We start from the raw sequence: 25,550 nt of genomic DNA on the forward strand, positions 1-25,550 counted from the left end.
AACCTGTTTCTATGTCAGCAATCTGGCCAGCCATCGTCAAAGAAAAGGTCCTTTTCACTTAAATGGAGCTCAGTTAGTCTGTTCTGGAGAGACTGCTATGCCAGTGGTTCTCAAAACCTTTTCATGTGAAGGACCCCCAAAATTATATTTATTTGGCCACGGAACCCCATCTCAAAATATTTAGTTCCAGGGACCCCCCAGAAGCAAAATGTGAGTTACAAACGTTTGCTTTGAAAATACATATATTCAAAGATTTGCACACATTTTCACGACTTTTTCAAAAATAGCAGATCTACAAGCTCGCAGCGCGGCACTCGGTGCCACGCTGTGAGCTTGTATATCTGCTATTTTTCACTGTTTAAAGCATTCAATAATTCTATGCCTAAATGGGTTAAATAACACACTATCTGAAATGACATCAGCAGCCAGCACTACATTTCCCAGGGTGCACCTCACCTGGGCTCTGGCTGGGCCTGTTGCTGGGGGGTGGTGTGGGTGGTGGTGATGGTGGCGATCTTCTCGGCGTTGGTCAGCAGGGAGGCGTTAGACGACTCTGGTCAGAGAGAGAGAGAGAGGGTGGAGGAGATAACAAGGCTGTCAGTCACACACAGAAGACAGGGGGCTTCTTCACTGCAGTGTTGATTTCGTCGACTGCCTTTTTTTCCACCGACGAAAACCGAATAAAAACTGAGCTACAAATGTATCCAAAGACTTGCATTATCACAAAGACAAAATCACAGGGCTTATTTGTGTATTTTTGTAACACAACTCATTAGTCATTATATCAGTGGTTCTCAAACTTTTTCATGTCAAGGACCCTCAAATTTACACTTGTTAGGCCGCGGACCCCCGTTTGAAAAGATATGCCAGGGACCCCCTTATAAGAGAAGATTTTTACGTCTTTAGCAGTGATTCTCAACCATTTTTTAACATGCATTGATTTGGCTCTGGGACCCCAATTCATATTGTAAAATCAATGTTAATTTAACTCTGACAGTGTACAAATGGAACCAAATGGAGCCGGTCCATTTGGTTCCATTTGTACACTCTCAGAGTTACAGACCCGTAAGGGCCCATTTGGTTCCTAACGATATTTTAGCTGGAACTCCCTCAATGACCCCTGGGGGTCCCCGCACCCCACTTTGAGAACCAATGCCTTATATGACAGCGATCTAAGATTTGTCTGTGGGGATTTCCAATGCATGAAATCACTCTGTGACCCAAGGGGTAGCGGTGGGAGGTACTTACTTACTGTACAAGTTAATACTCACACACAAGTGAGCCATGCCGCAAACCAAGCCATAAAAAAATCTCAGTGTTATTAAGCCATTTAGGACTAGAATTATTTAATGCTTTAACTACTGAAAAATAGCAGATCTACAAGCTCACAGCGCGGCACCGAGTGCCGCGCTGCGAGCTTATAGATCTGCTATTTTTGAAAAATCATGATTCTTTTTTTGCAAGTCTTTGAATATATCTATTTAAAAGCGAACATTTCTAACTCAAATATTTGCTTCTGGGGGGTCCCTGGAACAACATATTTTGAGATGGGGGTCCGCGGCCACATACATGCAATTTTGTGTTTATTTTTTTTTACTTAATTTGTATTTTGTCACATGCACAATCATTCACAGGGTCAACAGTTTACATAATTCTCATCATTTTGAGGGTCCTTGACATGAAAAAGTTTGAGAACAGCTGATTTAGAAGAAGGATTTAGAAGTCGGGTCAAAGATCGGGTCAAAGATATTCAAAGACTTGCACACATTTTCACGATTTTTCAAAAATAGCAGATCTACAAGCTCGCAGCGCGGCACTCGGTGCCGCGCTGTGAGCTTGTATATCTGCTATTTTAAAGTGGTTCAAATGTGAGGCAGATTTGCGTTCAGGTCTAAATTCCTTAAACTACAGTTGCCTCACCTTAGGAAACCCCTAACCTCCTTCCCAACAATCTAATGATTCCCTCTTTATCTCTGCTCTTAATCTCTCCAGCATAACCACTGCCTTCATTTGATTACCGGCTCTCCTCTACACTCCCAGGCCTCCTCCTGCTAAAACTAAACTCTCTATTCCTCTCACGGCGCTCCGTGTGCAAACGCTGGTCAATTCCTCCTCTCATCTATTCATCTCCACCCGCCAACGCTATTCCCCTCGGAGCCCCTTGGCTTAACGCATTTGGAACGGGTACACAGTACTGTGTATCATTATCTTATGCTTTAACTGTTGAAAAAATAGCAGATATACAAGCTCACAGCACGGCACCGAGTGCCGCGCTGCGAGCTTGTAGATCTGCTATTTTTGAAAAAAACGTGAAAATTTGAATTTTGACCCGATTCTATAAGTGTCTTTTGAATCCTTCTAAGATTTTTTTGAAAAACCTATGTTTCTATGTCAGCAATCTGGCTAGCCATTATCAAAGAAAAGGTCCTTTTCACTTAACTGGAGCTCAGTTAGTCTGTTCTTGAGAGACTACTATGTCAGTGGTTCTCATACCTTTTCATGTGAAGGACCCCCACAATTATATGTATTTGTCCACGGACCCCCATCTCAAAATATGTAGTTCCAGGGACCACCCAGAAGCAAAGTTTGAGTTACAAACGTTCTCTTTGAAAATACATATACAGTAGCCAAAGATTTGCACACATTTTCACGACTTTTTCAAAAATAGCAGATCTACAAGCTCGCAGCACGGCACTCGGTGCCACGCTGTGAGCTTGTATATCTGCTATTTTTCACTGGTTAAAGCATTCAATAATTCTAGGCCTAAATGGGTTAATTTGTCTATCGTCCTCAGCCCACGAGGTGCTTGCCTCAGCCAATCGAATGGCGGCGCTGGGGGCGGGGGTGACCTTAATTTCAGACTGTGGGGGTGAGAACCTGGGGGTTCAGCGAGTGTGTGCGTGTGTGTGTGTGTGCGTGTGTGTGTGTGTGTGTGTGTGTTATGGGTTTGGCTCAGATCTCAGCATGAGGTGCACCTTAAAATAGACGCCCCGGGTTTCTCCTAGCGTCAGCTGTAAAAGTGCAACATTCTAACATGTTTTCGCTCTAACCCAACAGTAGATCTTTTAGTTTTACCTAGCCTTGGATCAAGACCGTCAGAGATGGATTCGGTCGATTCGTGTATTTATCAGAGTATTGCTGACTTTTTTCCAAATAGTGATTGGAGACCCACTTTTAAAGGGGTACTGTCACCTAAAGGGGTACTGTCACTTTAAAAAGACATCTTAAAATATGAGTTAATATTTTTATGATGTCATTGTGGGAATGCGCAATTATAAGCCAATCAAATTAATTGACTGTACTTAGACTACTTACTGTACTGGTCAGCTGTTGTTGGGGAGCAAGGGGCAGATTACACTGTGACATGAGTTTCAGACTGTTTCAGAACGTTTTCAGAGAGACCACGTGACCTACTGTATCATACTATTATAATTTTGGGGCGGGTCTTAAAGAATAATCGTATTTAATTGGGGACCCCCCCAGAATAATCGTATTTGAACTATGGACCCCCCAGTATAATCATATTTGAACTGGGGACCCCCCAGAATAATCGTATTTGAACTGGGGACACCCCAGTATAATCTTATTTGAACTATGGACCCTCCATAATAATCGTATTTGAACTGGGGACCCCCCCGGAATAATCATATTTGAACTGGGGAACCACCACCCTAACAAGCACTTGGAATCATATAGTTGAGGCGTTACATTTAGTTTGACTCTGTTCCACAGATGAACATTGTGAAATTAGCCGATCTACAAGCTCAAAACGCACCGCTCTAATATAACTTGACAATTTGGCTAATGTTTGACCAGTTTTTATAGTATAGTTTGTTGGTTGATTACTTGCAATAAAGGTACTTTTTCTTAAAAAGCATCTTAAAGTCTCTTCTCATTTGCCCATCCCCGTTTTCTGTCCAGTAATTTATTTTTTTCTTTACCCCCCAGGTACAATACACCCCCCCCCCCCCTTCTCTCTTCCATCCTGCCAGCAGCGTTTTGGTGAGCCTCTCCTCCCATGTAGGGCTGGGACGATATGAAGATTTCACATCACGATTATTGTGACCAAAGAAATCGCGATTGACGATATCATCGCGATAATCAAAATCCATTATCCTGGGGCGGAACATTTGCAAAAAAAAAATAGCGGATCTACAAGCTCACAACGCATCGTGACGCGTTGTGAGCTTGTAGATCAGCTATTTTTTGGCAAAGCCATTTGATAGAGAGTGAAAAAAGACTATCAAGTATGTATATTATAAGTACCTTTTACCAATTATAGAGGGTTTAAGTGGTACCGGATATGCAGCTCGGCAAATAAAAGGTGAATTGATCCCAGTGCATGACGGAGGACGATATCACAATGAATGAAATCTCCACAATACGATTATCGCAAGTGTTTTTAATGACGATAAACGATAATATCGCTTATCGTCTCATCCCCCTGCAAACATTCAGGACACACAGCAGAGTCACTGATCCTCAATCTGTCTCTCTTCACCATGGTAAGAAAGAGGGGGGGGGGGGGGGGGGGGGGGGCTCAGTGCTACAGTAACGTAATTGCTGGACTATAAGCCAGGCCTGAATATAAGCCGCACCAGCTAAATTTAGAAGAAAATAAAATGTTTACATATATAAGTCGCACCTGACTATAAGCCGCAGGTGTGCTTCCCGCTAGAGCGCCCCTGGTGGCCGTATAAATCTATATATAAATCCTTGTTAAAGACCATAGTAAAACTAACTAACTGGCCGTTTGCTGTAAAAATCTCTATATAAGCCGCACCGTTGTATAAGCCGCAGGGTTCAAAACATGGGAAAAAAGCCGCGGCTTATAGTCCGGCAATTACGGTATATATATCGTTGTCGTCGGGCAGAAACCTCCCATCTACGTTATTTTAACGTTTTGTGTTCATACATAAATTAACGGCCCTACTTGATCGTACTACAGCGCAGTGGTACATTTACTTAAGTACTGTACTTAAGTACACTTTTGAGTTATTTGTACTTTACTTGAGTATTTCCAATTTCCAATACTTGCTTCTACTCCTCCACTACATCTCGAATCCAAATATTGTACTTTTACTCCACTACATTTATTTGAAAGCTTTGGTTACTAATTACTTTGCACATATAAATTATAATCTTATAAAACATAGATAAACCATTTTAGCCCTATTTTACACAAAGGCTATTCGAAAATAGGCAATCTACAGTACAAGCTCGGTGCGACGCGTTGTGAGCTTGTAGATCTGCTATTTTCAAACATTTTTGTACTTTCACTTTTGGTACTTTAAGTACATTTGGATACAAATACTTTTGTACTTTTACTCAAGTACATGTTGAATTCTGGACTTTCACTTGTAACAGAGTACTTCTACATTACAGAATTGATATTTTTATTTAAGTATAAAATGTGAGTACTTTCTCCACCACAGCGTCACACAACAAGCACCCAAAGTAGCAGATCTACAAGCTGGAAGCAGTGGTGCGAGACGGATCTGACACTATTTTCTTTCTATTTTGAGTCCTGCAAATAAGTAACACGTTTTGGACATATGAAGTTTCCACCCCACAGAGACGATTATTCCCCAAGAGCGTGTAAAGAAAGAAATAAGAAATAAATAAGAAAAGAAAGGGGGTTGGGAGGGCGTCTCCATTCCCATCAGGAGTTCATTACACCAGGAGTCGGAGAGGTGGCGCTTTGGTCTGTGATGGAACTCTGAGATTGCAGGGCCGCAGGGTTCCCGTAAAGGTATTAGCTGTTGATATACTGTGGTATACGTGTGCCTGCGTGTGTGTGTGTGTGTGTGTGTGTGTGTGTGTGTGTGTGTGTGTGTGTGTGTGTGTGTGTGTGTGTGTGTACTGCCTGGGAAAGTAGCTTTGGGAGCTCAACTCCGTGATGGAATCAGTGTTGTTCAGCTTCGCTCACAACAGAGAATCCCACGCAGCCCATAAGGCCTTGCCAGAGCACAACCCAACGCAGCGCAAGGCGCCACGTTTCGAGCTTGTGGAGCTGCTAGCAATTTTGGGATTTTGAATCCTTGAAAAGTAACAGTTTTGGACTTGGATATGCATGTCACAAACTGTGTACAACTCTGCCCAGCACTTAGACACCACTAAACCTCCAGACGCACCCCTATGACACTCCACCCCTGCTCCAGTTTTGTGTTTGTGCACAAGGGTGAGTCCACGACGATCTGTTATAAACGTACATCTCTTTGTCCAATCCGTTGGTTTGTCTCTCTGATAGCACTGCAAGGACCTTGCAGTGCTTCCAGGGAGGGTGTTTTTTGTGCGTCTTGCCGCATCACCCTTTCTTGTTTATTTTTATTTTTTTATTCTTTTTTTGCTAGTTGTTTTTATCGCTCTGACCTTTGGACACTGCACTATTAGGTTGTGTTAGTAGTTTTCTTTTAGTATTTCTGCTTGTGTTTGACATGATGTAGAGATACTTGTTGCACTAACTAGCATTGACTGTTATGGTCACTTTGATTTGGGCACTGTATTATTTTTTGATAGTCGTGCTTTAAGACAATTTATGTATATATATTATTCGTTCCCTTTCCTGTTGTACCTTGCTCTTACTGTACTTACTGTACTCTGTACTCTGTTCTTGTTTTTTCTTTTTATCTTTTTCATACTTCTCTGTAACTTTGTAAATAACCTTATACTGCTGTGCTGCCTCTGGGCAACAAATTTTCCCCCTTGGGATAATAAAGGTATCTATCTATCATCTATCTAGAACAGGGACTACAGTGCATTCAGATTGAACTAAATATAATAATAATGAAAAATAACCTGTATTCCAATAGATGAAGTATGGTTATTATTTGGTCACACGCTCTCGTTAATACTTTGGTTTAATAACCATAAAACAGACGGCCACCAATCACTTTCACCTAAAACGTCTCTCAAAGATAGCCGATCTGCAAGCTCATAAAGCATGTCATAGATCAGGGGTGGGCAACTTTGATGATGGCGAGGGCCACTATATTCCCACCTTCACTCCAGAGGACCACATTGCATATTGCTACGTCCTACTTTGTCATTCTAGTATCTCATACAAAAGAAGCAAAAATAGCCGATCTACAAGCTTGTAGATCGGCTATTTTTGCTTCTTTTGAATTGGAATCCTGAATTCTTTTTTGTTGTTTTTTAATTGGAATCCTGAAATGTAACATTTTTATTTAATTTCAAACGCATTTTGTTATATACTCACTCAACTTTATGAACCTAAATACAAAAACAATGGACATAAAAAAAATTACATTTTAATACTACTATACTAGTCATTAACTCTTTTACTGCCACAGAATTGAACAAAAAGCTCCATCCACTGCCAGCTAAATTGAGAATTGTCGCTCATCTTTGAAGGCCTACTGGAGAAATTTGGTTTCGACTATAAAGACAACAATTATATGGCAACGTAGAATAGAATGTCTACTTTGCAACAGAAAAAGATTTCGAGCTTTTATCTTGTTCTGTTCATTAGCTAGAAGCTGCAGAATGTGGCCTAAAAACAGCTCTTTGAGAACATAAAGCTGAGAAAAATGCATTTTTGTGAAGAATACATTTTCAGGCAGAAATCTCTCTTTAGCCTTTTATTGTTGGCTTCAGTAACATCACACCTATGATCAGTGGTTGTTTACAAACAAATTCAAAAAAATAAAAACAAGAAAAAGTGTCTTTTTACACACTTTTAGTGTGTAAGAGAAGTAAGAGCAGTAGTAAGAGCAGTGCAGAACATTGACACAGTGACATGAGCTTCAGCCTGAATCCTGCTTCAGCTTTCAGGGTTCTCTTTATCTCACTGTGACACTACATGTCTACAGAGTGTATATGTGTGTGTGTGCGTGCGTGCGTGCGTGCGTGCGTGCGTGCGTGTGTGTCATTCAGCCTGCACAGGGCCTGGGGCTCCATTCTGTTTCACTCCAGCCAGGCTCCTCCGGAAGGGCTCCACCGGGTCTGCTGAACTCGTACACGAGCCCATGGTCGATCTGTAAATTATACAAATACATAATTACTATAAAATACATGAAAAATAGTACACCTTCAAGCTCACAACGCGTCACAGCAGAATGCGTGACGCCCTCTCTCTCACACACACACACACACACACACACACACACACACACACACACACACATCCTTGTGTGACTCGTACACGAGCCCATGGTCGATCTGTAAATTATACAAATACATAATTACTATAAAATACATGAAAAATAGTACACCTTCAAGCTCACAACGCGTCACAGCAGAATGCGTGGAGGTTGGGGGCCTACTATTTTCATCAAAAGGCCGTTTTAGAAATGTCAACCCCTGCCTCTCTAACATTCTATGCACTTCCTGCTTACCACACAAATATATATATATATATATATATATATATATATAGTAATTATGTAAAAACAGCATTCATGGTCTGGAGAGGGCACTTTTTACAGATGGATAAAAGGGCAGGGGCTCAAGCCCCCTTTGATGTCTATGTGAGCATGTGCATGGTGCTAAGTCTGATTTACAGAAAAAAGTTTGTTTTTTCTTTACCTATCCTTGTCCTTGGACGACCACGATGTGGAAATGAAGAAGTAGGCTCATCATCATCGTCGACTCATCATCTAAAATCATAGCCAGGAAAATATCAAATAGTTTATATCTAAACAAATCAATTTACAATTTTGACATTTAGCAAATGACTTACAATAAGTTCATATATAACATAAAATGCAGTTATAGTAAATAGTTACCATGCATTTACTGTCACAGTGAAATTCCCTTTATACCCTGTATACCTATATAAAATGTCACAATGCAACATAGCTCTGTTTACACAAAGCTGTACTCCCTCCAACTATGTTCCCCATTTTCAACAGTTTTTATTTGTAACACTTGCTTTGGCAATGTAAACGTATGTTTTCTCATGCCAATAAAGCTCCTTTGAATTGAACTGAAAAGCTACATCATCAGCTACTGATGATGATGATGATGATGACGATAAAAAGAAACCTCTCCCTCTCTCTCACACACACACGCATCGTACGCACGCACACACAAACTAAGCCAATAAATCCTAAATTCCCATCAAATAATCTTAGTAGGCTGTGCAGTGCACGTACACTACACGCGGTACGTGCACGCGCGTGATAGGAACTCCACGTGTGTCCTGAGTAGCGACAAAAACAAACAAAGCACGTGGATCCTAACTGCTTGGATCAAGTTACTGATCCGGTCCGGATACGGAAACATTTCTTGCATGTATGTGTACGTGTAAATAGCCGGATGCAGTAGGCGGGCTCTAGACCGGATCCCAATGTCGGAGTGGCAACACGTCGCAATGGAAAACCGTTACCCACTGACCATCCCCCCATCCCAGGCTTCCAGTTCCACACGGATGCTCTGTTATCACACAGTATACAACTATATACAGTATACAACTATACAATACATACATGCACTGGATTGGAAGTCTTACTTTGGACAGTAGAATCGTGGCCTCTGTTCTCCGAGGGGTCTCTACGCGGAAGCCATTCTTCATTGGCCAAATCGCCCAGTTTGTCCGTCTTTTCGCGGCGGTACATGGGTCTCTGCTGCTGCGGCGATGTGAGCCCCCGGGCGGGGGGATCCATCCTACACGGGGGTCGAGCTCCGTCGGGATCGGTTTCCACAATATCACGAGGCTCTTGATCCATTTTTGGACCCCGGTTCTTCGCGACTGGCACCATCTTAGTCTGGGATCGCTTCCAATTTCGGGCTTTTGATCCGGTCGGGAGCGGATGACGTCCTACGTTCTTCAATCTTTTTATCTTCAATAACAATGGCTACAGTGATCTTTTTCTCTTCTTCATCATCATTATCATCATCATCATCGTCATCATCACGACCACCACCACCATGGGCGCTGGTCCTGGGTCACCAACACGGGTAGGTTGTGTAATCCTAATTCTAACAAAGTTTATTTCTATCGGTCAGGGGGGGTTGGGTCGCACTTCGGCGGAATGATACCAGCAAGTTGAGGCTGAGTTGGCCTAATACATCTCAATATTCTAGTACTGCTAAATACTACTACCTACTACAATTACTATACTACTAATACTATAAAACAACTGATTTCCGACAAAATGATCGCTTTTACCAACGTTTCTCTCTCTCTTTCTCTACTAACAGCCCGATGCATAAAACAATATAGTCCCTCAATGCTGCTAGCAGCTAGCAGTGGCGTCAGTTCAGAACAAGCTAAGGTATGGCAACATGACTGGTGTCTGGTGAAGACACCAGTCATGTTGCCATACCTTAGCAACAGGCACGATGAAAAGTACATTTTTATTATTTCCCCCTGTCAAGGTATGGCAGCTGCATACCCCTGCCATACCCAATTGACGCCCCTGGCAGCTAGTCGCTCTGGGCAGGCGGAGCCAGGACAGTCTGTTTACTTTTTTTTTTATGAAAGGTTTCCGGCTGTCCTCAAAATGACACAGACGACCAATTATGCATTCAAAAGTTGCGCAAGGACGACTTTTATCATAATCCATAAAAAACATCAAACGAACGAACGGGCGTATTGGCACAGATGTCCCTGGAGGATTGGGGCGAACAGGAACGTTCAAAGCAGTATAAGAGTTAAACTACTAATATAGACTGACGGAATTAAAGCAGATCATGGTTGTAATTGTAACAGCTGAAATCAATAATATATCAGTATTCCGGTATTAACCTGTGGGCCGCATTAAGTGAAGGTTGGGGCAGCATGTGGCCCCCGGGCCACCAGTTGCCCATGTATGTCATAGATGGACTATTTTTTCAACTTTTGAGTGACATGTAGTATGACAAAGTATAGGCCATTAATTTACAAAAAAATTAGTTGAAACATGGAGATACAACAACATAACAAGTATCTTCCTTCATTTCCCTCCCTCCCTATCTTCCTGGCAGAACTATCTTGCTGTACCATTCCCTCATCAGCCGCTTCAGACAAAGCAGCCCCTCCATCCGTGCAAAGTGATCGGGGAAACAAACAACAAGCGCTGGACAAACAGCTCCAATCTCTACCAACGCACAGGTTGACAAGGACTGCTGCCTTCTACCACCAGCACTGGGCTGCCCACACACACACACACACACACACACACACACACACACACACACACACACACACACACACACACACACACACACACACACACACGCACACACACACGCACGCACGCACGCACGCACGCACGCACGCACGCACGCACGCACGCACGCACGCACGCACGCACGCACGCACGCACGCACGCACGCACGCACGCACGCACGCGCACGCGCGCACGCACACCCACCCACCCACCCACACACACACACAATTAAACAGTACTTGTGAAGCGCGCCGCGGCAGCCTGTCAGATACAGCATAGAAAAAGAGCTCTCAGCAACAGCAATACTTCATGGCGGAACAAAAAAACTAGGGCTGGGATGCGATTAAAGTTTTTAATCTAATTAAGATATTTTACCTGAGAAGCATTTTTTTCAAGTAAAACACATTTTGTTGTACGAGGGAATCAACAAGTGAGTTTTTTAACGTATCCACTGGGCCAAGCAAAGCACTCTGATCGTCTACTTCTCCCTTTGCTTTTGTTTGTCTCTTCTTGGTTGGTGCATCGCTATGATCAGTATGCCCGAAACTGAAGGTTCTGTGGTGCAAAAACTAAGTGCGATTAAAATGCGTTAATTTTTTTAATCGCGTTAATTTTCTGTAATTAATTAATCGCAATTAATCAGTTAAAGTCCCAGCCCTAAAAAAAACACAACAACACACGCACAGTTTCAACATCAGATACAAACACAGTATACACACACCCCCACCCACCCACCCACCCACACACACACACACACACACACACACACACACGCAATCAAAAGCCCCCATCGACTTGCTCTCGTTTTCACATCACACGTCGTTACATCACTCTCCCGTAAGACATACGTGCTGCGCACACACTCGCATGCAGCGCACACACAAACGTGCACGTGAACGCGTCTCAATTAGTTGGGCATGTTTGACAAGGGCTGGGAGAAGCCAGAGGCAGGACTGCAACAAATAAAAGGGGGGAAACATGGTTTTTCCCTCATATCCTCCGTGTTGACAGTGTGGAGGAGGCTCTGCCTGTCACTCTGACAAGCAGCGCTTGATGGAAACCCTCTGTGTCCTACGGAAACCTCCTATCAGGGACGTGCTGGCCATTGGGAAAAGCGGGACAACTCCCGAACGGCCGGTTCATTCCCGGCCGGTCCAGGCCGACCATTAGGAAAAAATGTAAAATAAAATGTCAGCCTTCGTTCCATTTTGGGGGCTGGGCGGCCAACAAAGTCAATCGTCACTTTCGGGCAGAAACCTTGTATCTCCAAGTTTCAAATTTGTAATTTTTTTCCGCAAAGCAAAGCCCTGCTTCATCATACAAGGCCGTCGCACAAAAGTAGTGAAAACAACCGATCTACAAGCACACGTGTTGTGTGCTTGTAGATCGGCTGTTTATACTAGTTTAATCATTTTTAAAATGATAAATACAAAACAAACGGTTTTGGACATACAAGGTTTCCACCTGACAACGACGAAATATAACTCATGTAATTGGCCCACTGGCTTGTCACTTGTCATGATCTGAAATGGCAAATCTTTGAGTAGCAGCAGCGCTATAGAGAGAGATCTCTCTCTATAGCGCGCAATGAGGGCCTCTCCAACTCTTTTTCCTGGGCTGAATCAGGGGCCCAGCGGGAGGCTCTCTCCATTCCGACATGTCGCCACTCCGAAATGGACTTCTTATTGTCGGAGTGGCGACACTCCCATAGGCCTAAGGTTTAGGGTTAGGGTTAGAGACAGGGTTAGTGTCGGAATGGAGACATGTCGGAAAGGAGACATGTCGGAGTGGAGAGATACACTCGGGCCCAGCATGTCCCTGCCTCCTATGTCACCAAAAAAAACCTCTTAAGTGCCCTAGAGACGGACAGTGGTTGACGCTCCCGCTCTGATCAGCGGGGATGATCGCACCGTGGACTCGCATGTGGAGACACAGACACAACCGCTCCGCGAGTAAACGCCGGGCGATATTATGCCCAGCAGCCACTGTTGTGGCAACAAAAGAAGGTACAAACATTCATCAACAGCTGCCTGAGGAGGATCCTGAGCATCCACTGGCCAGACACCATTAGCAATAACGATCTCTGGCTGAGAGCGGGTCTACCACCAGTGGAGGAGGAGATTAAGAGAAGAGGGTGGAGGATGGATCGGCCACACACTCCAGAAACCCAATACCAGCGAAAGAAAAGATGACCGCAATCCAGCTCTTGCCGCCCACAAGCGCATAACGAGCGCAGAATTTCATGGGACCTAAACTTTTCTGGTGCGTCCAAAATAATCGTCCACCTCTCATTGTAAATGAATTACTAGGAATTACTTGCCTGAAAGGCGCTTTAACGTTTTAAAAATGGCAAAAGCAGATCGGCAAGCTCAAAACGTGGCGCAAAGCGAGGTTCGAGCTTGTAGATCTGCTACTTTTGATGCTTTTGTGTGACACAGTTGTATGATCAAGTGGGCCGTTTAATTTATGAAAAAAACAAAGCGTGATAATCATCATATCCACCATGGGTTTATTTACAAGAAAAATAGCACCCTCTTCCCCTTGGCAAATGAAGATAAATGCTTGCGATGCTTTCAGAGGTAAACCTGATCGATCCAGAAAAGCCTCAATAAATGAGATGTAGAGGTAGGAGTTTTCTCCCACCTACTGCCAAGAAGATTCAAGTCTTTTTAAAAGTTGACCAAAGTGCTCCAAAATGGATGGGTGGGGGGAGGGGGGTTATACCGCCATTATGGGCTCGTTAGCCAATCAAACTGAAGCTGGGTTAGATGAAGAGGCACGCATTAAGAAAACTTCTGTTGGGTGGAAACCTTGCATGTCTAAAACAATATTTCTCAGGAAATTGACAAAACTGTGTTCCAATTGATCCTAAAACATGACCATAAACAAACCCGATACGCCCATATATAGGCATGTCACCATGACTTAGCCATGACCAATTTCATATTTTAGTCATCTGAAATATTGTTGTGTTACGCGTCGCATCGTGAGCTTGTAGATAGGCTATTTTCAGAGCGCAACCAAACATAAAACGACTTGTCTTTTAGTTCTACTGGATCGCTTCTCCACCAGTCCCTCCCTAACATCTACGTCTAGTTTTAATTTGTTGACAAAATTGTAACTTTATTTATTTATTTATTTTGCTTTTATTGATAGGACAGTACTGCCCTACAAAGGCAGATTGCAGTAACTACGTACAAGAATTTAACTAAAAAATGGGTTTAAAAGTGTTACAGCTGATCAGCCAAATGAGATAAAGGCATAAAAGTGATATTACACTGATTGTATATGCGTTCTTTAGCTAATTATTCATCCCTCAATATCATGAAGGCTACAGTAATTTGAACTTTGGGCGACACAAATAAGTCGGTGTGTCCAAAAACGTAGTTACTGCACTCTGCCTTTGAAGGGCAGAGTAGACTGACAGGAAATGGGCGGAGAATGGGGAGTGACACGCGGCAATGGTCGTCCGGATCGGGAATCGAATTGGCGACGACGCCAGGCATCCATGCCTATGTGGCAATGCCTAAGTGGTATGCACCTGGACCAGTAGGCCAGCGAGCGCCCCTTGTAACTTTATCTAGGTTTAATGTTGTTTTCGTCAGTGGAAAAAAGGCAGTCAACTAACGTTTTTCGTCATAGCTTCAAGTCGACGTAACATACAAACACTGCTATACAGTATCATCCAGGGTTCCCACACATCTTTACCAATTCATTTCCAAAACCTTTCCAAAACTTTTCCAGAATATTTAATCCGATTTCCAGGACTAAATAACAATAATTCAGCTCAATAACGAGTCGCTTACTCCTATGCGCAATGCTCAAAGACAGGTAGTGTATGCCAGTGGTTCTCAACCTTTTCAGGCTGTGACCCCGAAATAATCATATTTGAAGAGAGTTGAGGAATTTTGTATAACCCGGTTTTATTGTGAGCATGTAGATCTGCTATTTTCACAATTTCTGCCTCTAATATTTGACAATTTGGCCAATGTTTAATTTGTCATTTCAGTATTAACAAAACGAAACGAAAGACAATGCATAGTTATTTTTTCCAGGACCTTCCAGGACCCTTGAAAGGACCCTCAAAACTTTTCCAGTACTGGAATTTTTTTTTTCTAATTTCAAAATATTTCCAGGAATGTCATGACCGTGGGAACCCTGATCATCCCATAAGCGTGGTACTCACCGTCTCCGGGGATGATGCGTAAGGTGACGGTGTTGCCGGCCTCCTTGATGAGGTTGACGATGTCCGAGTGGGACTTGTTGGTGATGGAGCATCCGTTCACCGCCAGGATGCGGTCCCCCACCTTCAGCTTCCCGCAGCGGTCCGCAGGGCTCCCCTCGATGATGCGCCCTATTTTGTGGGGCATGGCCACACACGCATTTCCAGCTATTGGTCATCATCATCGTCATCATCATCAAGCATGAGTTGTGTTGTGTAGCGAGTTAGTGCGGCGGTTGGTTGGCCAAGCCAAGGTAGGAACGAAAGAAGGAAAGAAAGAAAGCAGAGGGAAGGAGAAAGGAGGAGAAGAAGGAAAGAAATGAAGAAAGACGGTTAAGCGTTTAAGTCAAATCGACAAGAAGCCACCCAAAGTCAAAAGGTCGTTCACAGAGAGAGATAGAGAGAGAGAGAGAGGCTGCCCAGGACCCTGCCTGAGTAAAACGCCAGGGTTGGTAATAGAACAGTGGTTTTCAACCTGTGCTCCGGGGACCACCGGTGGTCCTTGAGGGGGTTCCCCAGCTAGACGATGGAGAGTTGGGAACCAAATGGACCCTTAATAGATCTTTAACTCTTGAGAGCGTAAAATGAAACCAAGTGGACTAATAAAAAGAGTCCATTTGGTTTCATTTTACGCTCTCAAAAGTTAAATTATTGTTAAATGTCTGCATTACTTAATTTACAAGAAGTCTACTCAATTAAAGAATGTAGAAAATGTGTTATTTTGCTCAACATTTGCATGGAATGTGGACAACATTGTATCCAACAACAACAAAATGTTCTACGTTTTGGGTCTGAGAGGTTAAATCAAACGGTGGTCCGTGGCTCAAATGCTGGATAAATAATGGACCCTGACATGAAAGAGGCTGAAAACCACTGCTATAGAATGGCAGAAGAATTGAATAGGGTTGGATACCGTTAGAACCCAGATCGAACGTAAGGAACCCGGAATAACGCTTTCAACACATTTGGAACCGGTTTGTCACGCTGCAAGAACTGGTACTGGTATGGGTCTATCAATCTATCCATCTTATATGAGATACATAAAGTGGTTCCTGAGTAAATAAGCTGAAAAGCTTACTAGGATCTCCTTCTATCTATCTATCTATCTATCTATCTATGGGGTCTTCAACAGGGGGTCCGGGACCCCTAGGGGGTCCTCAGAGTTACTACAGGGGGTCCTCCAAATCTTTGTGTGATAGAAACCTTTTTTTCTCCTTTTTTATATTATATATTTACCCTAACATCCATATTCGAAGAACTTTAGCCAAAAATAGCAGATCTACAAGCTCACAACACCACGCGTTGTGAGCTTGTAGATCGGCTATTTTTGGCAAAGAGGTTTGGTGTAGAGGGGAAAAGGAGCAGACTAAGTACAGAGTAAAATGTCAAGTTTATTAAGTATTGACGGTTCAAGTGGTTAAATACCTGAAAACACAAATTGGCATCAATCCAAAATACACTGATGATTGTGCTGTCAAACTATGAAACTACTAGCCCTTACCCGTTCAAAGATATGAGCTCCGAAATGATGTGCAGTGTGTGGGTTATGGGATGTGCACTGTGCACACAGTATATGAGGGATGGAAAGTAACTTTAACTGGTGCTTGCATGCTAATATGTAGGAGCATCAATGTAAGAAATACCCGTTCCATTTAACGGCTACAGAGATACTGTGTACCGATCTGCATGATTTTTGGACAACATCTGTAACAGGGCCAGAAGAAGGAGAAACGCTGTTTCATACAGACACTCACTCAGACAGACATTCGCAAAATTATAGTATAGATGTGGAATCTATGAACAGGTTGTGGGGGTCCCTGCTTCATCTCTCTCTCAGCTAAGGGGTCCTTGGCCTGAAAACGTTGAAGACCCCTGATCTATCCATCTATCTATCTATCTATCCATCTGCAGTCTGCCATCCTCCATTAGAGGGAAGTGGTGCATCACTTCTCTCTCTGTGTCTCTATTAATTCACCCTGTCACGCTTCTCTCTTCCTCTTCATTCCGCTATACAAACACCCCCCCCCCCCCCCCCCCCCCTTCTCTTAAACCCAATCTGGGGCCTGTCGAACCAGAGAGAGAGAGAGAGAGAGAGAGAGAGAGAGAGAGAGAGAGAGAGAGATGGGGACAAAGGTGCCGTGCGTTTCCTGTTCGTGGGGAATTCATGTCTCTGACGAGCAGCGGTACTATGGATGTCATGGTCCTCTCATCTCTGTGAGCCCTACCTTATTATACAGTCATACAGTATGATATCCACTGTACATGTTACCTCCAAGCTCACATTTCAGCTTTTATTCTCCCTCGGACTCCGTCTTCCTCTAGATCTTAAAGGCTCCACCACCCGGGCATCGTTAAAACTAAAAGAAATCCTTTCCATAGCGACGTCTAAAGAAAGATCTGTGTCTTTTGAACCCGGCCCTTCAGTCCCACCCAGAACAGAGGGACAGTGGGACAGCTATTAACTCATTTAGGGCCTAGAATTATTGAATGCTTTAATTATTGAAAAATAGCAGATCTAAAAGCTCACAGCGCGGCACTTTTTTTTGAAAAATCTTGATTGTTTTTTGCAAGTCTTTGAATATATCTTTTTAAAAGCGAACGTTTGTTACTCAAATATTTGCTTCTGGGTGGTCCCTGGAACATCATATTGAGATGGGGGTCCGTGGCCAAACAAGTGTAATTTTGGGGGTCCTTGACAAGAAAAAGTTTGAGAACCACTGATTTAGAAGAAGGATTTAGAAGACATTTATACAATCGGGTCAAAAATGTTCACGATTCAAAAATAGCAGATCTACAAGCTCGCAGCGCGGCACTCGGTGCCGCGCTGTGAGCTTGTATATCTGCTATTTTTCGATAGATAAAGCATAAAAATAATAGTTAAAGTGGTTCAAAATCTACACAGATTTGCGTTCAGGTCTAAATAGGTTAAATAAAAATAAAACAAAAAGAAAGATGGGTGTCTTTTGAAGCGGCCCTTCTAGTCCCACACATCAGACACCCAGAGAGGACAGAGGGACAGTGGGGCGTGATTATGGATCCAACTGGGAAAGATGGATGGAAACGGCATAGAGCGCTCGTTTTCACAGTTATTGTCCACGACACTGCAAGCGGCGCGAAGGCCAGCGGACCTTGGTCCTGCTCTTCGCCCCCGAGCGCCGCAGGCGCGAGTGCCCGCGAAGAGCGGGCCAGGGCCGCGCGGCCGGCGGAGCGCCGCGCGAGTTACGAAGCCGTGGTGAATGCAATCGTTATATTTATGCCCAGGCCGTAAGGCCTGGGCAAGCGCACGATAAACGCCATGATAATTGGGTACCGTGCACCTCGCGCGGTCCAAGTGACTACAACGGAGCGCTCCCTACGTCCGGTTCAGCCAATCACAAGCTTCAAAAATGAGTCCGGGGCGTGGTTATCCATCTTTCCCAGTTGGATCTATAATCACGCGACAGTGGGACAGCTATTAAGGAACAGTACAGTTAGGTGTGCAGGAGAACTGCTGCGGTGGCCACAGCAGCACAGCTAAAGATCACACGGCTTAGCCAAAGACCCCGGGTAGCCGGCGGAAAGCAGAAAGTGGCGACGAAGAAGACCAGCTTATCCGGCGAGGACGGATAAGTCAGCGGGAGAAAATTACATTCGACCCCCATACTCCTGGAAGCTTATTTTATAAATCCCCCGAGGACTGACATAATGTTAATTCATTTATACCGGGTACGCATTATTGCGTATCATTTTATACTTTAGCTATTGAAAAATAGAAGATCTATAAGCTCACAGCGCGGCACTGCTTGTAGATCTGCTATTTTTGAAAAATCGTGAAATTGTGTGCAATTCTTTGAATATTTTGACCCGATTCTATAAGTGTCTTATGAATGCTTCTAAAGTTAAAATAAATATATATATATGTTTCTATGCTCAAACTTTTTCAGTGAAGGACCCCCAAAATGATATGTATTTGGCCATAGACCCCCATCTCAAAATATTGTATCAGGGACCCCCCAGAAACAAATATTTGAGTTACAAATGTTCAAATCTTCATGATTTTTCAAAAATAGCAGATCTACAAGCTTGTATATCTGTTATTTTTCAATAGTTAAAGCATTCAATAATTCTGGGACTCAACGGGTTAAACTATCCAACAGACTCAGTTTTTTCCAGATAAGAAGTTCACTTAATCAGACTTGGGGATCAATAGTTCCTTAAATACCATTCTCTCATCATTTTTCTTGATTTAATCCCATTGGCCACGCTGAGGCTCATTAAGAGATCATTAAGCTCTATCGGGCACAACCTGCCCCGGCAGAAGAGAAGCCATTTAAGTGCTAAGCTTGAATAAAACAAATGTCTTATGTAACGCCAACTTAACTGGCGATGAATTATGAAAAGCTCTGAGTGACTGTGTTACAAGCCTCGTGCTGCGTGCCAAGAAGAAAGAAGCTTTTCTGTGTCTTTCTCTTTCTGACAAGTGATGGGTTTTTGGGAGAAAAAAAAAAAAACCAAACAAAGCCCAGGATTAAAAAGCGCTGCTTCTTTTGAAGAGCGCCGGTATTGATCTGTTGGGACTGTAAATAGCCTCGCGTCATTGCCCGGTTTGTCTGGCTATTTAGTTGAGAGGAGAGGAGGCCTTTAAGAGGAGACGGGAAGATAAAAGATAAGATTTCAGCGATTATCGGAGGGGGAAAAAGAAATAGGACAGTGTGATTGAGCGTTTAGAGGAGGCGAGAGCGTCTTATTGTCCAGACGCGTTCTGTTGTCCCTCGCGCCCGGATTAGTTATGTGTCAGAACAACACTTTACCGTACATGTCAATATCGTCGCTGTCGGGCAGAAACCTCTTATCTGCATATTCTAACTTTTTGTGTTTTTTTTTGTAAATTAACGCCCTACATCAGGGGTCTTCAACGTTTACAGGCCAAGGACCCCTTAGCTGAGAGATAGATGAAGCAGGGATCCCCAGATTCCATGTAGTTTCATCGTTTGACAGCACAATCATCAGTGTATTTTGGATTCATGTCAATTTGTGTTTTCAGATATTTAACTTGAACCGTCAATACTTAATAAACTTGACCTTTCACTCTGTACTTAGTCTGCTCTTTTCCCCCTCTACACCAAACCTCTTTGCCGAAAATAGCCGATCTACAAGCTCACACGCGAGGTGTTGTGAGCTTGTAGATCGGCTATTTTTGGCTAAAGTTCTCAGAATATGGACGCTAGGGTTCAAATGGTTAATATAAAAAAGGAGGACAAAAGATTTGGAGGACCCCCTGTAGTAACTCTGAGGACCCCCTAGAGGGTCCCGGACCCCCTGTTGAAGACCCCTGCACTACAGCAGCACACAAAAGCATCAAAAGCAGCAGATCAGCAAGCTCGAAGCGCGGCGCTAAGCCAAGCGCTTCGAGCTTGTAGATCTGCTACTTTAGAATTTGAATCCTGAAAATTAACAGTTTGGGACATATGAGGTTTCCACCTGACAGAGACAACATGGTGGAAGGACATGACAAAGCATACTTATATAACCCTGCTGTGGGGAAGAAACCTTGTATCTTGTATCATATTCCTTTGTCTTTTCCCAGTAAATGAATGCCCTATATACAGATCCATCTAAAAATAAAATTGAATATTGTATAAAAGTAACATTTCTTGAAGCTTTCATATATTCTAGATACATTGCACATTCAGTGATTTAAAAAAAATAAATTATGGCATACAGCTGAATATCAACAGACCATATTTCAAAATATTACAATATTACACAAGACCACTCAAAACAAGGATTTATAATAGAGAAATGTCAACCTTCTGAAGTCAGAGTCCAGAAGGAAGTTTCCGAAATCAGTTATGATTTGGGTCCTAGGGCATCTGCAAAGCTTGTTTTTACTTAATATATATATATTCTTTAGATGGATCTGTACTTTGTCATTCTACGGTTCACAACGCATAGTAAGATCTGCTATTTTTTAATCAAGTTACCAAATGAATTAAGTTATTTGTCATATCTGCCCCGTGCAGCCTAAAAGTAAAAGAGAAATTACATTTGTATTCACGACAACGCAATTCCATCGTTCATCATTTGAGTGGCAATTAAATCGGTGTGTGGATCTCCTTACCGAAGGTGGTGCCGGCCTCGGGCCGCGACACGGACGACACGATGACGAAGCCGAAGCCCTCGTTCTCGCCGCGGCGGATCTCCACGTCGTAGGGCTGCATGGTGGCGGTGGCGCCGGGGAGGGGCGCGGGCGCCGCCGCCGACGGAGCCACGCCCCCGGCCGTGCCCGCGCTGTGGTTGTTGGAGGAGGGCGGCGGCTGGGAGCTGACGGGGGGCGGAGCCACCACGGCGGCCACGGCGTTGCTGCCGCTGCCGATGCCCGAGGTGGAGCCGCTGCCCGAGCTGACCGTGTTGAGGGAGTTCTGGCTGCCCTGGAGGATGGGAAGGATGTGAGAGTGTCATGTCACGGTTATTGTGACCAAAATATTTGGTCATAATTTACGAGATTATCGTGATAATCAAAATCCATTATCCTGGGGCGGAACATTTGCCAAAAATAGCAGATCTACAAGCTCAGATCTTTTTTTTTTAATATACTTTTTATCCCACGGTTTTGCAACCCATTTTCTCACCCGGTGACTACCTAACCTGTAGTCCTGGTTTCCACTCTCCCCCTGCAGCGCCAGGGGAATTGGGGATCACCTGGCTGGCTAGGGGGAGGTAGTATAGAAACCAGGACTACTGCATGTTTTTGTGTGGGCATCTACCCTAGGAGACACGGGGAGAACATGCAAACTCCACACAGAAAGGCCCTATCACCAACCCCGCCTAGGGTGTGGGTGCTGATGCTGATGAGGGAGGAACACTTCCCCAGCGCCCACAGCGTCCCCCGGCGGGAATCGAACCCAGGACCTTCTAGCTGTGAGGCGAAGCACTAACCACTGCACCACCGTGCCCCAACAAGCTAGATCTGTGAGCTTGTAGATCGGCAATTTTTTTGGCAAAGACATTTGTGAAAAAAAGACTAAACCCAAATCTTTTGCACCAACTTTATCCTGTTGGATCCAACATTAAATAGGAATTAGGATTATTATTATTCAATGATGCTGGTTGCACTGGAATCTATAATCTTAACGGCAAAACAAAAGCATTATTAATCAAGGGAGAAAGGATCGCTTTAGGGGATTCAATGAAGTCCAGAGGTAAGTAATCTTGGGGTTTTGTCCCCCGTCAATGTGATGACGTCATCAAAAGATAAAGTCGACTTCAACTCAACTTTTTACTGAGTCGACTTCAACTCAACTTTTTACCGAGTCGACTTCAACTCAACTTTTTACTGAGTCGAGTCGACTTGCAAAAATCACAAGTCGTTAATGCCCTACCGCCGGATATGTAGCTCGGCAAATAAAAGGTGAATTGATCCCAGTGCATGACTGAGGACTACATCACGATAAATTAAATGTCCACGATACGATTATTGTTCAGTGTTTTTTTTATCACGATAAACGATAATATTGCTTATGGTCCCATGATCCCTTACCTGTGGTGTGCGCAGTTTGCCCGTCTCCTCGGTCAGGCTGGGAGCCTGCGTGCTGCTGTGGTGGGAGGAGGCCGGCGACGGAGGCACGTCGCCCTCCGCCTTGACTGGATGGGTGGAGAGAGAGAGAGAGAGAGAGAGAGAGAGAGAGAGGTGAAAGAAACAACATTGTTAAAGATGGAGCTGGGCATGTTATCAAAGTTTGAAACAACTCTATCGATTTGAAAGCTGGGCATGTTATTAAAGTTTGAAACAACTCTATCGATTTGAAAGTCAAATCATCGCACAGCCGTTGCCGCTGACACTTCGCAAGTGGGGAAACTATTGCGTCACCAGTTGAACCTAATAATAGATGAGAGCGGGCCCTGGTCCTCTCACACGGGGGTGAGAGGACCCCCGTCACATCCCATCGCTGCTGGACGGGGATGACAGCTCCATGCCTCAAGGGGAATACGCTTAAAAAAAACACCAGCCTGTTTGTTGCAGGACTGTGGACATTTCATTTTTTCGGGGGAGGGAGGGAGGGAGGAGCACCTCATATTTTTGTTGCTGCGAGACACACATACAGACAGACACTCAGACAGACGGGGAGCAGACGCACAGTAATGTCTGGCCGTTCTCCTCGGGGCCAGAAGGCTGACCGCCCTCTCCATCACGTTTATGGCCCTCCTTTATCCTCGCTGCAAGGGCAGCGCTGAGCTCAGCGCGGGGAGGAGCCGGGGAGGCGGAGGGGGGGGGGAGATGCTTTAGCGTTGTCTAACTAACGTTTACATGGCCTGGACTGTTAAAGAGCCCAAAGGAGGGGGTGACCCTGATGCCTGAGCGAGCAGGTTCCCGGGGGGTCCCCCAGCACAGTTAGCATCAGTTTTAAGATGCCTCAGGGTGACATGCGACCTCGCCCTAAAGGGCAGGGTCATGCCCATCCTTGGCCGATTAATATTGATGACATCATGGAACTCCATACAGTATATGGGCATGAAAGGGATTCTGTTAGTGTGACATCACAGTGAAGCCAGAGCGTGATGTCAGAGTGGCAAACCCATTCTGCTAAGAGTGGTTCCCCTATATGGGCTCTATTATGATCCAGGTCTTATGCCTTATGCCTTAACTTCTTTGCCTTTTTTTACTATATAGACATATTTTTTTTAATATTTCAAATAGCTGATCTGCAAGATCACAACGTGCAGATGTAGATCAGCATTTGAAGTATTTAAAAATGTTTTTCAAAATAGTAAAAAAAAGGCAAAGAAGTTAAGGCATAAGGCATAAGACCTGGATCATAATAGAGCCCTATAAGTCGACTAGTACTAGTGGTTCTCAAACTAGTGCATGTCATCTGAGTGCAGTTTGTACTGTAAACATGCCAGCCTTGGGATCAAAATATATATTTTTTGAGTAAAGTCTCTTTATGGGTCTCTCAATGGATTTGCTATGGAGGAGCTTCACTTCGCGTGCACGCCCAACGTGCGTTGTAAACAAATCGCGGACATTACCGATGCAGACTGGACCGGCACGACGTACAGTAAGTAATAATACTTTTAATGTAAATACAGTAACAGTGACGAGGTGACCCGTCAACGGCGTCATGGTATTAACCCTTTCATTGACGAGCTGACATGTCAACGGCAGAAAAAAGTGTTAATAAATGGCTTTAATTGAAAGGTGATGCAATTTTTATTCTTGCTATGTAGCCTACTGTAAGCATCGGGTATCGGTATCGAATCAGATCGAAAAAAGAAAAAAAAAACTATCGGTGCATCTACCTAGTGAAAAGGCAGTCTGGTATGGTGAACAGTGAACATCTCCAATCACTGCTGAGCTGTGCACTAGCCATCACTGTTGCACTAATACAGTATGACTTCTATGGGCTTCACAATGAACAATGAATGTACTCTAGGTTGTGCAAACACATCTGATCAATAATTCACGGCATAACTGATCACACAAGGAATGGTTTAACAAGCAAATTCAATATGTAAATAGTAACACTGTAAACCTATATGGAATATTCACATCTGGCACATTATGGTTAGGCTCTTGTTACGCCCTAGGGCACAGCCAGACGAAAGAAAGAAAGAAAGAAAGAGAAGGAATTAAATACCCTAATTGGATCCAAAACCAATATTAGCAACTGAAGGACCAGACTTTGGAATTTATGTTGTAAATACATTTTATTAAAAAGAGCGATTTTCATGTACTGTATTATATTACAGCAGAGGTTCTCAAAGTGGGGTCCAGGGGCTCTCATGGTTCCTTGGGGGGGTTCTACATGGACCCTTACAGGTCTGTAACTCTGAGAGTGTATTTATTTGTACTGTATGCTAGACTCAAATGTCAGGGAGGGACTAGTAAGAGATCCAATCGAACGAAAAAGACACGTAATTTTATGTTCAACTGTAGATTTAGCAGACTAAAATCTTACGATATTTAGCAGACAAAAACTAAAACTGTTCGGATGACTAAAACATGACATTTTTATTGAAAAGACTTGGACTTAAAGCTATACTGTGTAAGTTCAACTAGTGGTCAGTAGCGGTATTGCTTTTTTCGGCCGTTTTTCGGCCGGAGTCGTCGCGGACCACCGCCGCGGACCACCGGAGCGACGCCGCAAACCACCGCGACCGATAGTAATCCGTGGAGGGGTAGAACGCATGGTAGAACGTAATTTTCTGGCCAGGATTTGTGGATTAAGAGGTTA

At 43.8% G+C, this 25,550-nt stretch overlaps 1 protein-coding gene across 1 annotated transcript in view; it reads right to left on the reverse strand.

The window, feature by feature from the left end:
* Positions 1-25,550, reverse strand: part of LOC308287627 (membrane-associated guanylate kinase, WW and PDZ domain-containing protein 1-like) — a 108,266-nt gene that overhangs the window by 15,008 nt on the left and 67,708 nt on the right. The window contains exons 12-15 of the mRNA XM_080728856.1: positions 22,856-22,959; positions 21,437-21,746; positions 15,301-15,504; positions 457-553 (exon numbers count right to left, since the gene is read on the reverse strand). Of these exons, the coding sequence (XP_080584982.1) occupies positions 457-553; positions 15,301-15,504; positions 21,437-21,746; positions 22,856-22,959 (715 nt within the window). The remainder of the gene's footprint in view (positions 1-456; positions 554-15,300; positions 15,505-21,436; positions 21,747-22,855; positions 22,960-25,550) is intronic.

The sequence above is a fragment of the Nannobrachium achirus genome (genome assembly GCF_963921795.1).
Source record: "Nannobrachium achirus genome assembly, chromosome: 6".
In the NCBI taxonomy this organism is placed as follows: domain Eukaryota; kingdom Metazoa; phylum Chordata; class Actinopteri; order Myctophiformes; family Myctophidae; genus Nannobrachium; species Nannobrachium achirus.